Here is a 15,111-nt window from a genome sequence, read left to right as displayed (position 1 = left end):
CATGAGAGGGGCCCGCTGGTGTCGGAGGCTGGCCGCTGGGCCCCCCACACCCCACTTACCTTGATAGGCTCCCAACCAAGGAAGGAGGCCAGGAAGCTAGAGCTGCTGGACAGGAGCCACAACACACCCACACCGGGGGTGAAGCTGGCACCCACCCAGCCCGCAACCCCCACGGCCACAGCCACCAAGAGCAGGCTGAGCCCGTGGGCCAGGGGTGCACACCAGGCTGGTAGCAGCCGCCTCCGCAGACCGTCCGCCAGCCCTACGGGAGCAGACAGACTAGTGAGAGGCAGCCCATGGGCAGGGATGGGGGGCAGCTCGGGGACCCAAGAACATACCTGTATGGGAGAGCTTTGCCGACTGGGGCTGCTCCCAAGTCAAACCTGGGCTGGGTAGCCCCTTCTCTCCCAGCCTGTGCAGTACCAGCGGCTCTGTCCTCTCCCCGGGGGTGCCAGACCTGAAGCACAGGAGTGGGGGCGCCTGTGCTCACCTGTTGGGGCAGCAGGCGGCTCCAGCTGCTGAGTGTCAATGGGGGTGCGCAGCCACCCCCCACAGGCAGTGGAGGCGGAAGGCGCTGCCCCACACCTGGGAGGATGTGGTGCCAGGCTCTGAACCCCACCAGCGATTCTGAGGAGGGGCCCCGACACCTGCCCAGCTCCTCAGGCTGCAAACCCGCATCAGCCTGTCTCCCGGCCCCCCCTCACCTCCCGCTTCCTCCACCAGGAGCCACAGTCCTCACCCCACTGGTCCGCGATCTGGTCCGTGCTCACTGCACCGCCATGGGGGCATCTGGCCCCGTCCCCAAGCCCTGGCCCTGGCCTGCTCTTCCCGCCAGCACCCCGACTTGGCCTGAAACCTGCCAGCAAGCGCTCCCCACCGCCCCCACCTTTGCCCTTCACCTCCCATGCTCTGATGCAGCTCTGCGAGCTAAGACAAGTGATTTTCGGCAACAGTGCACAGCACTCTGCAGAACTGAGCGCCCCTCGTGGCGCCCGGTGGACCTGGCTGGCTCCAGAGCTACCCCGGCAGGGAAGAGGGGAGCAACTGGAAGCAGGAAGGCGACAGGCGCCTCCAGAGAGCAAGTGTGCACACCTGCCCTGGCTTCCGCAGAACTGAGCCCTGACCAGATGTGGGACGCGACTGTGCGCCCTATGCTGCCAGCAGCCCCATGCCCAGAGCCGCGCTCAGTGTGTCTGGCTTCGGGAGGCTTCTACGGAACGGAAGGCAATACCGGTTGTGCAGGTGGGATGCCACTGCCAGGACAGCAAGACGCCAGTGACCGATTCCTCTTGGAAACGGACTTTTCTGATTACAGATCGAGCTTGAGCTATTTGCAGGTAATACGAGTGAGCAGGGGTGCATGTTCGCGTCTCACGGGGACCAGCTAGCTCCTGCTCTCACCAGTCCTTGCTCTGGACGTGTTATGTCTGACACGTGGATATGGCGTCCCTTGGGACAGGGTCATAGAGCAGCGGGGCGCCAACGACACACAGCCTCACCCGAAAGTCTACAGTGCAGGAGAGCAAAGACTGCCTTTTGAGGACAGCATTCATGGACCCCCCCACACCTGCTGATGTGCACACGCTAGTGGGCTGGGGGAGGGGGATGAGCATGGGGCGAGGGCAGGCAGGTGGGGCTTCGGGCTGGAGGTGCCGGCCTGCTCCACTTAGAACTACCGCCCCAGGATTTCCCCTTGTTAGAAACCTTTTGAATCAACTGGCAATTTCTTCATAAAAATGCAATCATGCCACAGTTATCTGTTTTTGTAAAAGGATTCGAGACACTTTCCCCTGTGTTCTGGGGCAGTTTACAACTCAGTAAATTTTTGGTTGCTTTAAAATAGAGGAGACTTCAAAGGAACAGGAAAATAGGTATTACCAGAGAAATAGAAGCATACAGTAATTTCACATGAGTCATCCAGGCCAGAAACCTAGAAAGTCTAATAAAAATATAAACTCCCAATAGCTTTCACAAAAACAAACAAAACAACAAAAAGATTGTTTAGGAAACTGGCAGGGCCTGCTCCCTGCAGCCGGGTCACCCCGTGAGGTCCCTCCTACAGGGAAGGGACACAGAGCTCACAAATCGCCCAGCTCCAAAGGGCTTCTCGGCCTGGGCTCTCCCTGTCCCCTAACCCCCAGGAGCCAGGTACTCACAGGCCAGCGAGCAGATCCCTTTCAACCTGAGTGTCCTGGGTGGGGGCCAGGCTGCTGGCCCCTTCAGCGAGGATCTGCCGAATCAGGTCCTCGTCTAGAGGAAGGAGCAGAACACATCAGGGAGGGCGTGGGCCCCTCTGACACCCCCCCCCCCCGCGCAGAGCCTCCTTGGGGAGAGTATGGGGTTGCCACCCCTCCCGACCCATGCTCACCTGAGGCTGAGAAGTACTTGGCAGGTGAGGAGGGGCTGACCAGGGACAGACCGTCCTCCTCTGAGCCCAGCATGCGGCCAACGTGGCCCCGGGCCAGCCGCTGCAGGGTGCTGCCCACAATGGAGGGGTCACTCAGCAAGTCTGGCCAATGCAACGTGTCCTCGCTAGATGGCCAGCACGTCAGGCTGCGGGTGACAGAGGGCAAACAAGGGGGCCCAGGGGACACGTGTGCACACGCTCCCGAGTCCCATCACACACACACACAAGAGGCTTCTCAGCAACGCGGCTGAGACAGCGTGTGGCCACACCTAGGGCCTGCGAACACCCGCAAGGACACACGACACGACCACGGAGCCCACACACCTGCCACGCAGTGCGCACGGGGCGTGGCGGGCCTGCACCAAGGCTCAGGTCTTCTCTGCGGACCCCTACCTTTTAGAGTCATCTGAGAAGTCACTTTTCATTTGTCCCGCAAAGGCCTATTGAGAAGAGCAGAGAACTCAGACTCTGGGCCACCCAGATGTGGCAGCACCCCCCGCCCCCTCCTGGCCCAGGCAGGGCCCCTGGGGCCACACTCGCCTCCACACGCAGCCCCGGGAAGCTGAGCAAGGAGCTGTCCAGCACGGACGGGTCCAGGTAGCTGTCAATGTCCAGGACCGGCTGCCCTGCGGGGGTGGGGCTCTCGCCCCTGGCCACCTACCAGAAGAGGCAGGCGGTCAGCGGGATGCAGCTCTGCCTCCTGAGCAGGGCTAGACTGGCACTGTGCCAGAGAATGTGCTAGAATGAATGATGCATGCGTTCTGTGTCTGCACTGTCCACCATGGTAGCCGCGAGCCCCCTGCTGCTACAGAGCCCATGAATGGGCTGGTCTCATGTGGCCCTAGGCTGCTGCTGGCCACCTCACCAGACTCCCAGCCTCCATCCTGCGGCCGCGGCTGCTCGCCCAGTACATCCCTTGTCTCAGGCACCTGTGTGGCTCTGGCTATGGGGGATGGGACAGGTCATCTCACGAGGGTTGTGCGTCAGGGGAGCCGTCAGAGCAAGCGGCTGGGTTTGTCTGTACAGGAGGTCTCGTCGCTGCCCCAGCACCTCGCCACACAGACGCCCCGGTCTCCCACTTCCTCTGAGTCAGTCTGGGGCCTGTCCTTTCAGGAATTTGTCCGTCTCCCCTCGGTCATGGGACCATCCCATCAGCTTCCGCGGCCTCGGCTCCGTTCGTGAGCCCGGCTCCTGCCGTGCTTCCATCCTCGAGCCGCCTCGCTGACCTCGCTGACCTTCCCTGCCGACGAGCCCATGCGCCCCCGGGAGCTCCACAGTCCTCAGCCCACCTTGCTCCGGGACATCCGGAAGAGGAAGAGGATGACCAAGTAGACAGGGTAGACGACCACACTGGACACCAGACCCACGGCCACTGTGTCAACGCTCAACGGGATCCGAGTGGACACGGGCCCGGCGCTGTGGGCAGGAGAGAAGAGAGACCGTGGCTGGGACACGCTGGAAGGGGCGCAGGGGTCAGGCAGGAGGGGTCACCCGGGTCCCCACGGAGCAGCACCCACCTGTGGGCAGCGTCTCCCACGACCCCGTACCACACAGCATTGGCACCCAGGAAGAGGCAGACGAGGAGGACGCAGCAGGTGGCCCGCTGGACTCGCGTGAAGCGGCTGCGTGGTGGCCGGTCCCAGATGGACAGCCAGATGTGCTTGTCAAAGAAGCCACGCTGCAGCTCGGCCACCAGCAGGCGCCGGGACTGCCTCAGGGCTGCCTCACCTGGGGACAGGGCAGGGCAGGCTTCAGCGGGCCAGAGGTTCAGGGCCACCCCTCCAGCCACAGGGACAGGGATGGGCCCTTACTTGCCGCCGGCACCTCCTTCTCCACGAGGCCGCCGTTGGCCTCAGTCTCCACTGACAGCCACTCGTTGACCAGGAAGAAGGTGCTGTGCGCAGTCTGCAGGTCCCTAACGATGACGTGCTGCAGGAACCAGGCGGGGCTGAGCCCTGCGGGGAGGGGATTCGTCAGGCGGGGGTGGGGCATGCAGGCCGGGTCGGGTCGCCACAGGCGCCCCCACAGACCTTTGTTGTCGTGCCACACGCGAATCTTGCACACACGGCCGAGGCTGTGTGGGGTGGCAATCTGGAACACGTCCAGGCTGTTGCGGCGGAAGGCTCTGTCCCCATCTAGGTGCCGGTGGCCGCTGCGGCCCTCCGCCCCATACAGCATGATGCCCACGTGTGCCGTGGTGCCTGCAGGGGGGCCAACATTTAGGCCAGACGCGAGAGCCTGGCCAGCGGCCCTCTGCTCACCGGATGCGGCCGCCGCACCAGCCCCCTCCGGCATGCTAGACCCGGCCCGACTGTGCAGCCTCTGCAGCTTAACAGAGGGACTATGGGAGGCCGTGGGGGCCGTGAGCTCTCCAGTCTGCTCCAGGAACGGCCGGCTCCCACTCCAGTGGGCAGCCCGTCCCCACACTCCCACCGGCTCCCACAGACCACCCCTCTAACGGGTGCTGCCTGCTCGTCTCCCAGGGAGAAACACCCGTGACAGTTTATAAAACTCAGTCATCAAAACGGTGAAAGAACAGAAAGGAAGTGAAAAGTGGCAGCACACGGAGTGGAATTCAGATCCAAAGTCAGCGGGCATGTCCACACCGCCTGAGGCTCGCCGCGAACATGCCAGTGCAAACACGACAGCAGTTGGGAGGGAGGATCGGGGCACAGCCATCGAGGCCGGGACGACTGGGCAAGAACGGTCACGGCAGGCTGGGACGCGTGGGAGCCACGCAGCAAGATGCAGGCACGGGCTCCCCGCACGGCAAGGCCCACAGTTGCATGGGCAGCACCGTCCATACCACTTGGCGAGTTTTTCACCAAGAAACCAAACACTTTGGCTCCCAGCCGGTCTAACAGCAAGTCCCACCGTCCCCGTCACTACTGGTCCCGTCTTCCAGCACCGGCTCGTGCTACCTGCACTGACCATCTGCTTGCTCACGCTGGGGGCCCCACACACTCAGCAGTGGATAAACCCAGCCGCCCTTCGTTGGCTACTAAGGAAAGTCACTGGGGGGCGCGGGGGCCCGAGAGAGCGAGAGAGGGTGGCCGGGGGCCCGGATGAGGCAGTCCCCCCTCACCTGAGCCTCGGCCCCAGCCAGTCTTGACCAGGATCTCGTACTTGAAGCGGCCCCCCTTCCCACAGAAAGGGATGACGCGGACCCGGCGGATGTCCAGCTGGTCCAGCTTCCGCAGGACTACAGCCATGACTGCATAAGTCACCAGGCACACAGAACACGTCAGCAGAACGACGTAGTTCATGCCTGAGGCTGGTTCCTGGGGAGACAGAGCCATCAGGCCTGGAGGCACGGCCCAAGCCTCAGCTTCCCGGGACGCAGAAACACGGTGCCACTCACCGGGAAGACGAAGTGGACGCGGCTGGGGGGCACGAAGAGGCTGGCCCCGAAGGCAGTGAGGTGGCGGGTAAGGCAGACAGCCTGGCTGGGTGAAGTCTCCTCCAAGGGCATGAGCCCCTCTGTCCTCCACATCATCTCCTTCTCGCTGAAGTACTGGCACAGGGACGTGTAGAGGCCCACAGTCACTTCCAGTGCGGACCAGTGGAAGTGGCTGGTCAGGTTCAGGTGATAAGTCCCGCCTGGGTCTCTTGTCCTGGGAGAAGTGGGGCAAGCGTCACACCCAGACCCCACCCGGCCCCAGGCCCTGAGCGACAGCCATATTCTGGCCCCGAGGCCTCTCGGCAGAGTCACCCTGCCACCATGTGTGGCCAGTCCTCTCACTGCTATGCCTGTTCCCACGAGGAGCGCACATGACCTTGGCACACATTCGCCCTGCCCTTGGAGACCAGCCCCTCCCCACCAACGGGTCCTCGGTGGCGGGGCACGTGCTCACCCCGGGGCGATGAAAAAGGTATAGGGCCTGTGGTCGTCGCCTGCCAGCTGCTCCAGGCGGATCCTCCTGCTGGCCGAGCAGTTGTGCTCGTTGGGCCAGTACGCTGAGTGCAAGTACACGGCCAGGTAGGGCTCAGGCTCCTCGGGCAAGTAGTGCTCTAGAGGGACAAGCACATGGTCGCACGGACGTCCTGGGCCGTTCATGCACCCTGGGTGACCCCTGTGGACGCTCTGGGGCCCTCCCTGGCCCTGGGGGCAAGAGGGCCAGAGAGCTCGGGGATGGCATCTGCTCCACCTCCCCCGCCACCCTCGGGCCAGGCCGCCAGCAGCCTGGGAAGCAGGAGGCAGACCACAGTAAAGGCCACAGAGTTGGGGGGTCCACGAGAAACACCTGCTCACCCGAGGTACCTCCCCTGAGCCCCAAGAGGCCGGGCCAGGCCTGCAGGCGGCACCGCCGCGAGGGCCCCAGCACGCACCACTGAGCAGCGTGTAGGTGAGCTGCAAGTGCAGCCCAGCAGCGGGGTTGCTTTCCTCGGGGGTGACCATGACGCCGACTGAGGCCCGGGGCGGGACGACCGCGGAGCCGGCAGGGGCGCGGGGGCCCTGAGCGGCCCGGTCTGAGCTGCTGGGCACCTTCACAGTGATGGCACGCTCCGAGGCCAGCTGCCCAATGGGGATGTGGGCCCCAGCCTGCGTCTGGAAGGCCATGGAGGCCACCTTGGTGGAGACGGTGTAGTTGCTGATGTAGCCGAAGGGGAAGGGGTTGGAGTCGACCAGGAACATGAGCTGCACCACGTCGCTGAGGTTGGACAGGGCTCCGCTGAAGGCCGTGGGGATGGAGAAGGGGCAGCCGGGGAGCGAGGCGTCGCCCTGGCACAGGAGGCTCCGTGGGTCTGAGCGCTTGCCGCGGGCCGTGATCTCCTCACCCACCAGCGTCAGAGGCTCCTCGTCGAGGACGCGGGAGCGCATGACGATACACATGAGGGCCGACGACAGGTGATAGGCCCTGGACGCCACCATGTGCGCCGGCAGCTCCATGCCCAGCTCTGGCGGCCGAGGGCCCTGCACATCCGCACTGGCCAGGTGGATGAGGTCGCCTGGTGGGTGGGAGAGGCGGGGGCAGATGCTCGCGGGGAGAGGCAGGGGCAGGTGGGAGCACCGCGCGGCCCGGCCCAGCCCGCACCTGTGATGTTGAGGATGCTGTCAGCGATGCCCGTGGGTGTCCCGGTGCCTGCGGCTGTCTCGGCCTGCAGGATTCGCATCATGCCCTCGAGCTTGTGCAGTGTCTGCTTCAGGCAGGAGCCACACACCGGCTCCCCGCTGGACACCTACAGCGAGGCCGGCCCCTCCGCTCAGCTCCATCACGCCGGCCACGCTGCAGGGCACCCACTCTGGCCCTGGCCTTCCCCGGAGCCCCTTCATGTTGCAGCTAGAAACCCCCGAATGTGGATTCTGCCCACATGCCTGCTTGCTGAGAGCTCTCCTGGGGCTTCTCCCTACCCACGGACGAGGCCAGTGGAAGACCACTCTGTGTCCCACCCCATGCACGTCACAGCCACGGGAGTCACGTGTCACATGGCCCCCCCTACCTCCCTTGGAAGGTTCTCTGCTCCTTTCTCTGCTGAAGGCTCTGCTGCAACTTCCCACCCCTATCAGACTGAGCTCAACCCTGCCCAGTCCAGTCTTCAAATCCTGGACACCACCAGTGGGTAGCTCTCGGAGCTGCAGAAGCCAGGTCTGCTGGGACTGTGGGCTGGAGCAGGACGGCACAAGAATGGCCTCTTCCATCTGCCCTCCCTACAGTGAGCCTACTCCTTATGCCCTGGGGCCACCCCACACAGGCCGCGGAGGGCAGAGACCCCCATGCCTCTCACACTAGAACAGCTGAGGACTGGCACAGGACAGGGGGCACTGGCCAGGACGAGGGCTGCCGAGGGGCCTGAGCACACCCTACCGTGCACTGGGCCAGCGCTGCCGCGATCTGCTGGATGTCATCCACAGTGTTGACCCGTAGCGAGACCAAGGTCTCTGTGACATTCTTGCGTATCTGGGCTTGCAGCTGCCGCCGGGTGTCCAGCTCTGCTGCCGCGGCCAGGTTGTGCTCAGACTGTAGGCATCAAGCACAGGGAGCCGAGTGCGCGACGGCAGCCCCCGCAGCAGTGAGGGCAAGGCACACGCCGTCTCAGCCACCATGAAACCGGGGGGGGGGGGGGCTCAAGTCCTGTTTCTTTGGGAGCAAAAGGAGGCTTTCCCAGGGCTCCTCTGACAGAGGCTGGGCGCAGTGATAGGGAACCCACAGGTGAGGATGGGGGAGCCCACAGGTTGGGAGAGGACAGAACAGTTGTTTCAAGGAAATGTGCCAGGGGGACTGATCACTTGCAAAGCTGTAGGGCCTGGCCTGGCCCCATACTCCTGCTGAGGACAGACAAGAAGAAGGGAGTCCTCACCCCTGTACTGGCCTCGTTGAGCACGGTGATGAGGGCCAGCGAGTACTCGATGACATGCTGGGGGTCAGCCTGTCTCAGCAGCCGGGGCAGCATGCTCTCCGTGAGACCATGCAGCCAGGTCATGAGGTCGCCGGGGCCTCCTGGGAGGTCGCCAGGAGGCTCTGGCAGGGTGATGGCCAGAGACCTGTGTGGAGAGGTTCAGCGCCGGTGAACAAGTGGGAGTTCCCGCTCCCACCAGCCCTGACCTCCTGGCCCTCTGTCTGGGCTCACCTGTTGAGGGCGACCACAGCAGCGCCCAGCTGATCCTGCACCACCACCGCCAGGCCCACCTGGAAGTAGGGTGCAAACCCCGGCGGCAGCACCGCACCATACGTGGGGAGGCTGCCCCTGTAGATGCAGAACTCCTCGCAGTGGCCCTGGCGACAGCGCCGCAGCAGCAGGGCATACACCAGGGGCGCGCTCCCATCTTCTGCGTCCTGCCAGTCTGCAGGGGCCCTAGAAGTGTAAGCAGGCCGGGGCCCCACGTACCCACCGCGCCTCCCCCTCCCACCCACCACTGCACTCACCTGTGCACTCGAAGTTGACCTTGGTGGTGAGGGCGCGAACGGCGTCCAGCGGGAAGAGGCGGCAGGAGCCCCCGCGTGGGGGCCGGTTTGCGGCGAGGCGGATGGAGGCGCAGCCCTCCTCCTCACCCGAGCGGCCCAGCATCGTGAGGGTGAACGTGTAGCCCTCCCCGTCCCGCAGCACGCCACGCCGCACCACCAGCCGCATGCCCGAGCTGCCGGTCGACGTGGTCGTCTCGTCCAGCACTAGCGTCTGGTTGCTAAATGTGCGAGCCTCCCAGCGCTGCAGAGGCAGACCCGGGACTGAGGGGCGGAGCGACTGCGCCCCGCCCTCTCCCAGGCCCCGCCCCACCCGAGGCCTCGCCCCTTCCCTCCAGGCTATTGGGCTCACCCCTCGTTTGGAGCCGGCGCTGCAGTTGTCACACCGGCCCTCCAGATACACGTAGGAGCTGCGGCTCACTGCGTATACCGCCTGCGCCTTACAGGACACACACTCCAAAGACACGATGGGCACCCGGCCCCTGCGAATCAACACCTAGAGACAGGGTGGGATCACAGGGAAGCCATGACCTGAGCCAGTGCCTCTGCTCCTGGGGCCCAGACCCGAGTCTACCCAGCACGTTGGGACCACAGGGGTGTGGTGGCTCCTGGGAGACCTGAGCCTCTGGCCACTGCCTTGGCGCGGTTCTCCTAGTTGGGAAGGCTCGGCTTGGCCCGGCCAGCTCCTCACTAGCCAAAGGTCCAGCTTCCCAGGGCTTGGGCCGCACCCAGTACATTCATCGGGCTTTGTGCCTCCCAGGCTGGGGGATGGTGGTGGACACCCAAAAGAACGGAGTCCACACTAGGTTTATTTTCTGTAGCTTCCATGGCCCAGCATGCACCTGGCACACACAAGGCCCTCAGGTGCTCACCCACGAACAGGAGAACGGTCAGGCGAATGCCTCTGTGGGGAGGGGAAATGTGCGCTGATCGGCCGGAGGCCCCTGCTGCCCTGGGACGGGGCCCGCCTCAGCCAGTCCAGGTGAGGCCCTGCTCTAAGCTCCCAACTTGCCTGACAGCCCCTCAGGGCATGCCAGCTGGAGAGCCCTGATGCTGAGGACAGAGAACGCTATGCTGGGCACTAGCGGAGCCCAGCACACCTGCTCCCATCAACACACCTCCCCCAAAGGCAGCAGGAGTGGCTGTCCCAGGGTCACCCGCTCTGCATCTCTGACCTACCTGGAGGGCCCAGGGGAGGGGAGCATTGAGTACACACACGCACAGGGGTGAGATCAGGCCCCTCCCATTCACAAAAGAGAAAACCCATGTTCTGGGAAGGGGACCTCACGGCGCCTAGGGCCCCTCCGAGATCTGGAGCACAGTGTTGAAACGGGATGTTTTGTTAAGCACTACAACACAGGAAACCCTCCAAGAGCGTTCAGTGTTCCCTGGGGGCAGGTGGCCCTGTATGCTCAGCCCTCCCCGGCAACTGGGCCCACCAAGGGGGCCTGGGGCTCTGCCTTGCTGGGCTAAGGACCAGTCCAGCAGCACCCACCGTCTGGTTGGTGGCCTCCTCCTTCCGCCCCGCCTTCCACACGGTCAGGTTGAAGGTGTACTCCACGCCGGCCTGCAGGCGCTCCCGAGGGACGGTGACCACGCTGCTCCCCCGGGGCCCAAAGGTCAGGGCACACCCACCAGATTCACTCTGTAGCCACAGGGGAGGGGGTGTGAAACCCTGTATGGCTTCAAGGCAGAACCTGGTCCAGGGCACAGCTAGAAGACCCCCTCCCCGGGCTGGGCAAACGACTGAGGGGCGGGGACCATCCATGCCCTGCAGGGCACCTGACCTGGGTCGAGGCCACACAGGCCCAGTGGAAGCTGAGCGGTGTCTGGTCGCCGTCTTCCAGGTTGGGATCATAGGATTTGCTGCCATCCAGCACCAGGTCCTGAATGTCTGACCACACGCGGTACGACCCGCCCTCAACAATGGGCACCAGGCGCTCGGGCACCACCGTCACATTGGCTTGGATGCTCCGCGCCAGCGGTGTGTCCCCGAACGACACCATGAAGACGAAGCAGTAGTGGCCCACAGGCAGGGCCAGCCGTGGCACCACCAGCTGGGGCCGGCTCACATCTACACTGGGCAGGGCCACGGGGGCCATGCGTGCAGGCCGCTGGCAGCTGGGGGCCCGGTATACCTGCCAGCGGTACTCAGTCTGGTAGGTGACACAGTCGCGCAGGTTGACGTGGGCCTCCAGGTAGTTGCGCTGGGAGCGCCGCATCAGCACCTGCGGGGGCAGGGCCACCTCCACCTCGGGCTCCCTGCAAGCCAGCACATGGACGGTGACCGTGGCCTGCGCCACAAAGAAGCTCACCAGGTTGGAGGCATTCACCTCCACGCGGTAGTCCCCGGGCCGCAGATAGGAGTGCTCGGCCCAGGGCTCCTCCGTGTCCTCCACCAGGGCCCCATCCCCAAAGTCCCAGCGATAAGCCACGCGCCGGGGACTGGGGCTCGTGGCGGCCTCAAACCGGGCAGAGCGGTTGGTAAAGCAGCGGCCACTGCGCAGCACCACCTGCTGGATGGGGTCCTGGACCTCGGTGGTGAGAGTCAGGTTCACCCCGCCCAGCTCGTTGAAGGCGCGCAGGTGGATCTCCAGCAGCCCCGCAGCCACCGGGGTGTAGGTGACATCTCGGCCCGACAGGATGACCAGCGAGTCCCCCTGGACCTTTTGCAAGGAGAAGTACCACGCGTAGGCCACGCGGGACCCCCGCTGCACGCGGGCGGTAAAGTTCCTCTCCGTGCCCGTGGGGATGCCCGGTTCACAGCAGCCGGGCACCTGCAGCCCCCCCACGGCCTCCAGCACCAAGACGCGCACCTGGGCCTGGGCCCGGCTCACGTGGTTCTCTGCCTGCACGCTCACCACGTGGTCCCCAGCCCGGGGGAAGCTGCGGGAGAAGTGGGGCCCGGGCAGCACCTCTGGGCCCGCCCCGCTGACCTGCACAAGGAATCGCACGGCTGAGCCGGCAGCCAGCACGGCCTGGAAGTGCACCCGCTGCCCGGGCTCCGCCACCTTGCTGCTGGCCCACAGCACCAGGCCCACGACGGGCTCCTCCACCGTGAGCTCATGGGTGGCCACGACCCAGCTGACCGCGTTGGAAGCATTAAGCTGAACGGAGGAGGTGCCGGCGTCACGGAAGACCACAACGACATGCTGACCGAGCCTGCTGCCACCTGGAACCGTCCAGCACCAGCTCACGTTGGTTCCGGAGTCCAGTTGTCCCCAGAAGGGCACAGAGGAGCCGGCTGCCACAAAGCTGCGGTCTGGCTCGCTGGCCTTGATGCTGAGGCCCCTGACGGGCACCTGCACGGCCACCTCGAGGGTGGCATTGGCCAAGCCCAGCTGGTTCTCAGCCGTGACCGTGACCAGGTACAGACCGGGGCTGGGGAAGGCGTGGGTGGTAGATGGCTCCGGGGTCTCCCAGCTCATTCCTCCCTCCAGGAACCAAGTGTAGATGACGCCACTGCCCCCAGACAGCTCAGCACAGAAGGTGACACTGACATTGACCGCGGCGGGGTTTGGGGAGGCGGCTGCAGCCAAGCCGCCCACGGGCTCCACAAAGTCCACAGTGCGGTTGGCCGAGGCGCTGCCCAGCATGTTGGCAGCCCGCAGCTGGATGTGGTAGGTACTGGCCTCAAGCACGGTGAGCGAGAAGGTCTTGCCGCTGCCAGCCAGGACTGGGCCGCCATCCCGCTGGGCAGCCCAGCTGTAGGAGATGTTGGTGCCGTCTCTGACCGCGGCCTGCAGCTGCAGTGTGCGGTTGGTGGGAAAGCAGCAGCCGCCACCGCCCCCCGCCACCTGCAGCCCCTCGATGTGCTGCAGGACATAGATGAAGATGCTGTCCTGGGCGGAGCCCACCTCGTTCTCGGCCGTGACGATGATGTTGAAGGTGCCCACCGAACGAAAGGTGTAGGAGATGGTGGGGCCCCCAGGGATGGGCGTGCAGCGGTCGCAGAGCACCCAGGAGTAGCGCACGTTGCTGCCGGCCTCCAGGGACGTGCTGAAGCTCACGCTGGCATTGAGGGGCACCACCGTGCGGCTGGCATTGACACCCAGGCCCCGCACGCGCTGCTGCACCGTGACATTCAGGCATGCTGCGCCACGGCTCACCTCGTTCCATGCGTGTACCCTGACAGTGAAGGGGCCCGTGCTGTTGTAGGCGTGAGTGGCCGTGGGGCCCTCAAGGCGCCCACCGTCCCCCAGGTCCCACAGGTAGGTGGCGGGGTGGCCGCGGCCCACAGCCGAGAAAAGGTAGGGCTGCAGCAGCTCCAGCACGCCGGACCCATTGACCCGGATGCCCGAGAGCTCCACAGGCTCCTGCACCTCCACGAGGGCAGAGTCGTTGGCCGCCGAGATGTTGTTGGACACGGCGACCGTCACCAAGTAGGAACCGGAGTCCGCGTAGGTGAATGTGGCCTCGGGGCCGCCAACACGGGCCACATCCTCAGTGCCAAAGTCCCAGGTATAGCGGTAGAGGGATGGGGGCCAAGCCTGAGCCACCAGATGGGCCTCCTCCCCAAGCCGCACCAGCTGCCTCTCGGGCCACAGGGTCACGTTGCCCACCTCGGGCTCCACGCACACGCTGCTGAAGTAATGGGCCTTGTTCACCTGGCTCGACAGGACCAGTGCCAAGGGGAACGTCCCACTCCGCGTGAAATTGTGTGTCACCGTCGGGTCCCCCGAGATGGTCGTGTTGGAAGAACCGTCCCCGAACGTCCAGTCGAAGACGTAGTGTGCAGGGTCCCCAGTGACATGGGCCGTGAACCGGGCGTGGGGCTGTGAGGGGATGCAGGCTGCGGGCTCGATTCGCAGCACCTCCAGGACAAAGACGTGCACGGGCCGGCTCAGGGCCAGGTGGCCCGCAGGGCTGGACGCACCCACGGTCACTGTGCAGTTCTGGGCATGGAGGTACACATGCTCCACTGTGGACTCGGGGCCCGTGAGCACCACGCCATCCCCCATGTCGAACGTCCATGTGACGTTGTCCCCGGACTGCAGCGTGGCACTGACCGTCATAGGTGCGCCCTGCTCCACCGCTGGGTTTAGGCTCACATGCAGGCCCCGGAGCTCCTCGAAGACGCGGAGGCTGAGGCCCGCCACCACGCTGCTCACCGTGTTGTTGACCTCTAGATGGACGTGGTACACGCCCCTGGAGGCGTACGTGTGGTTGACCTCTGGCTGGGGCTGCGTCACAGCCGGGGAGCCATCCCCGAAGTCCCACGTGTATAGGACGCCCCCAGGCCAGGGCAGGGGGTGTGGGGAGAAGGTGACAGGCTGGCCGGCCACTGGGACATGGCTTCCCACGGCCACAGCCAGGGCCGGTAAGGCGGCTCGCACACTCACAGGCACTTGCTGCGTCAGGTTCTCGAAGGCATTGGACACCAGCAGGGTCAGGTTGTACTCACCTGGGGGACAGGCCTGAGTAAGGACCAGGGCCACTGCCTGCGTGGCAAAGTCAGTACTAACCCCGTGTTGCTGCACATTGGGGCCCCTCGGATTGACAGAACAGGGCCCCGGGCCAAATGCAGAGCGAGGACGCCCTTGGTTCCTGCGCCGGGCGTGCCCACGAAGCACGAGTAGGGTACCAGCAGCATGGGGTGAGACATGGGGCAGATACAGGGACGAGAGGAGGGGCAGCTCTGTCCCAGGCCGCCCTGAGCCCCAGTCGGAGGCAGAGGGGTAGGGGCGCCGAACTCTACTCTGTATTCCGAGTATGCGGCTTCTAGTCATTCAAAATGAAACGTAGCCCCCTTCTCCAGAAAAGGGTCTGCACAGGGGCCAAGGGAGGTCCAGTTTCTGGCCA

General features: G+C 64.8%; 1 protein-coding gene across 3 annotated transcripts in view; it reads right to left on the bottom strand.

Annotated features, from left to right (window-relative positions):
* Positions 1–15,111, bottom strand: part of PKD1 (polycystin 1, transient receptor potential channel interacting) — a 41,440-nt gene that overhangs the window by 4,709 nt on the left and 21,620 nt on the right. For all 3 annotated transcript variants that reach the window (XM_045072254.1, XM_045072255.1, XM_045072256.1), the window contains exons 15-36: positions 11,097–14,713; positions 10,805–10,954; positions 9,662–9,805; positions 9,274–9,553; positions 8,978–9,191; positions 8,708–8,891; positions 8,215–8,367; positions 7,444–7,588; positions 6,737–7,357; positions 6,262–6,418; positions 5,769–6,021; positions 5,493–5,688; positions 4,438–4,608; positions 4,219–4,362; positions 3,925–4,135; positions 3,697–3,823; positions 2,948–3,064; positions 2,801–2,847; positions 2,369–2,553; positions 2,157–2,250; positions 339–457; positions 60–262 (exon numbers count right to left, since the gene is read on the bottom strand). In XM_045072254.1, coding sequence (XP_044928189.1) covers positions 60–262; positions 339–457; positions 2,157–2,250; positions 2,369–2,553; positions 2,801–2,847; positions 2,948–3,064; positions 3,697–3,823; positions 3,925–4,135; positions 4,219–4,362; positions 4,438–4,608; positions 5,493–5,688; positions 5,769–6,021; positions 6,262–6,418; positions 6,737–7,357; positions 7,444–7,588; positions 8,215–8,367; positions 8,708–8,891; positions 8,978–9,191; positions 9,274–9,553; positions 9,662–9,805; positions 10,805–10,954; positions 11,097–14,713 — 7,532 coding nt within the window. The remainder of the gene's footprint in view (positions 1–59; positions 263–338; positions 458–2,156; positions 2,251–2,368; positions 2,554–2,800; positions 2,848–2,947; positions 3,065–3,696; positions 3,824–3,924; positions 4,136–4,218; positions 4,363–4,437; positions 4,609–5,492; positions 5,689–5,768; positions 6,022–6,261; positions 6,419–6,736; positions 7,358–7,443; positions 7,589–8,214; positions 8,368–8,707; positions 8,892–8,977; positions 9,192–9,273; positions 9,554–9,661; positions 9,806–10,804; positions 10,955–11,096; positions 14,714–15,111) is intronic.

Source organism: Mustela putorius, unplaced genomic scaffold (genome assembly GCF_011764305.1).
Source record: "Mustela putorius furo isolate JIRA1106 unplaced genomic scaffold, ASM1176430v1.1 tig00004007_pilon_pilon_pilon, whole genome shotgun sequence".
In the NCBI taxonomy this organism is placed as follows: Eukaryota; Metazoa; Chordata; class Mammalia; order Carnivora; family Mustelidae; genus Mustela; species Mustela putorius.
Note: the sequence above shows the minus strand (reverse complement) of the source record. Positions and strands in the feature narration are given on the sequence as shown.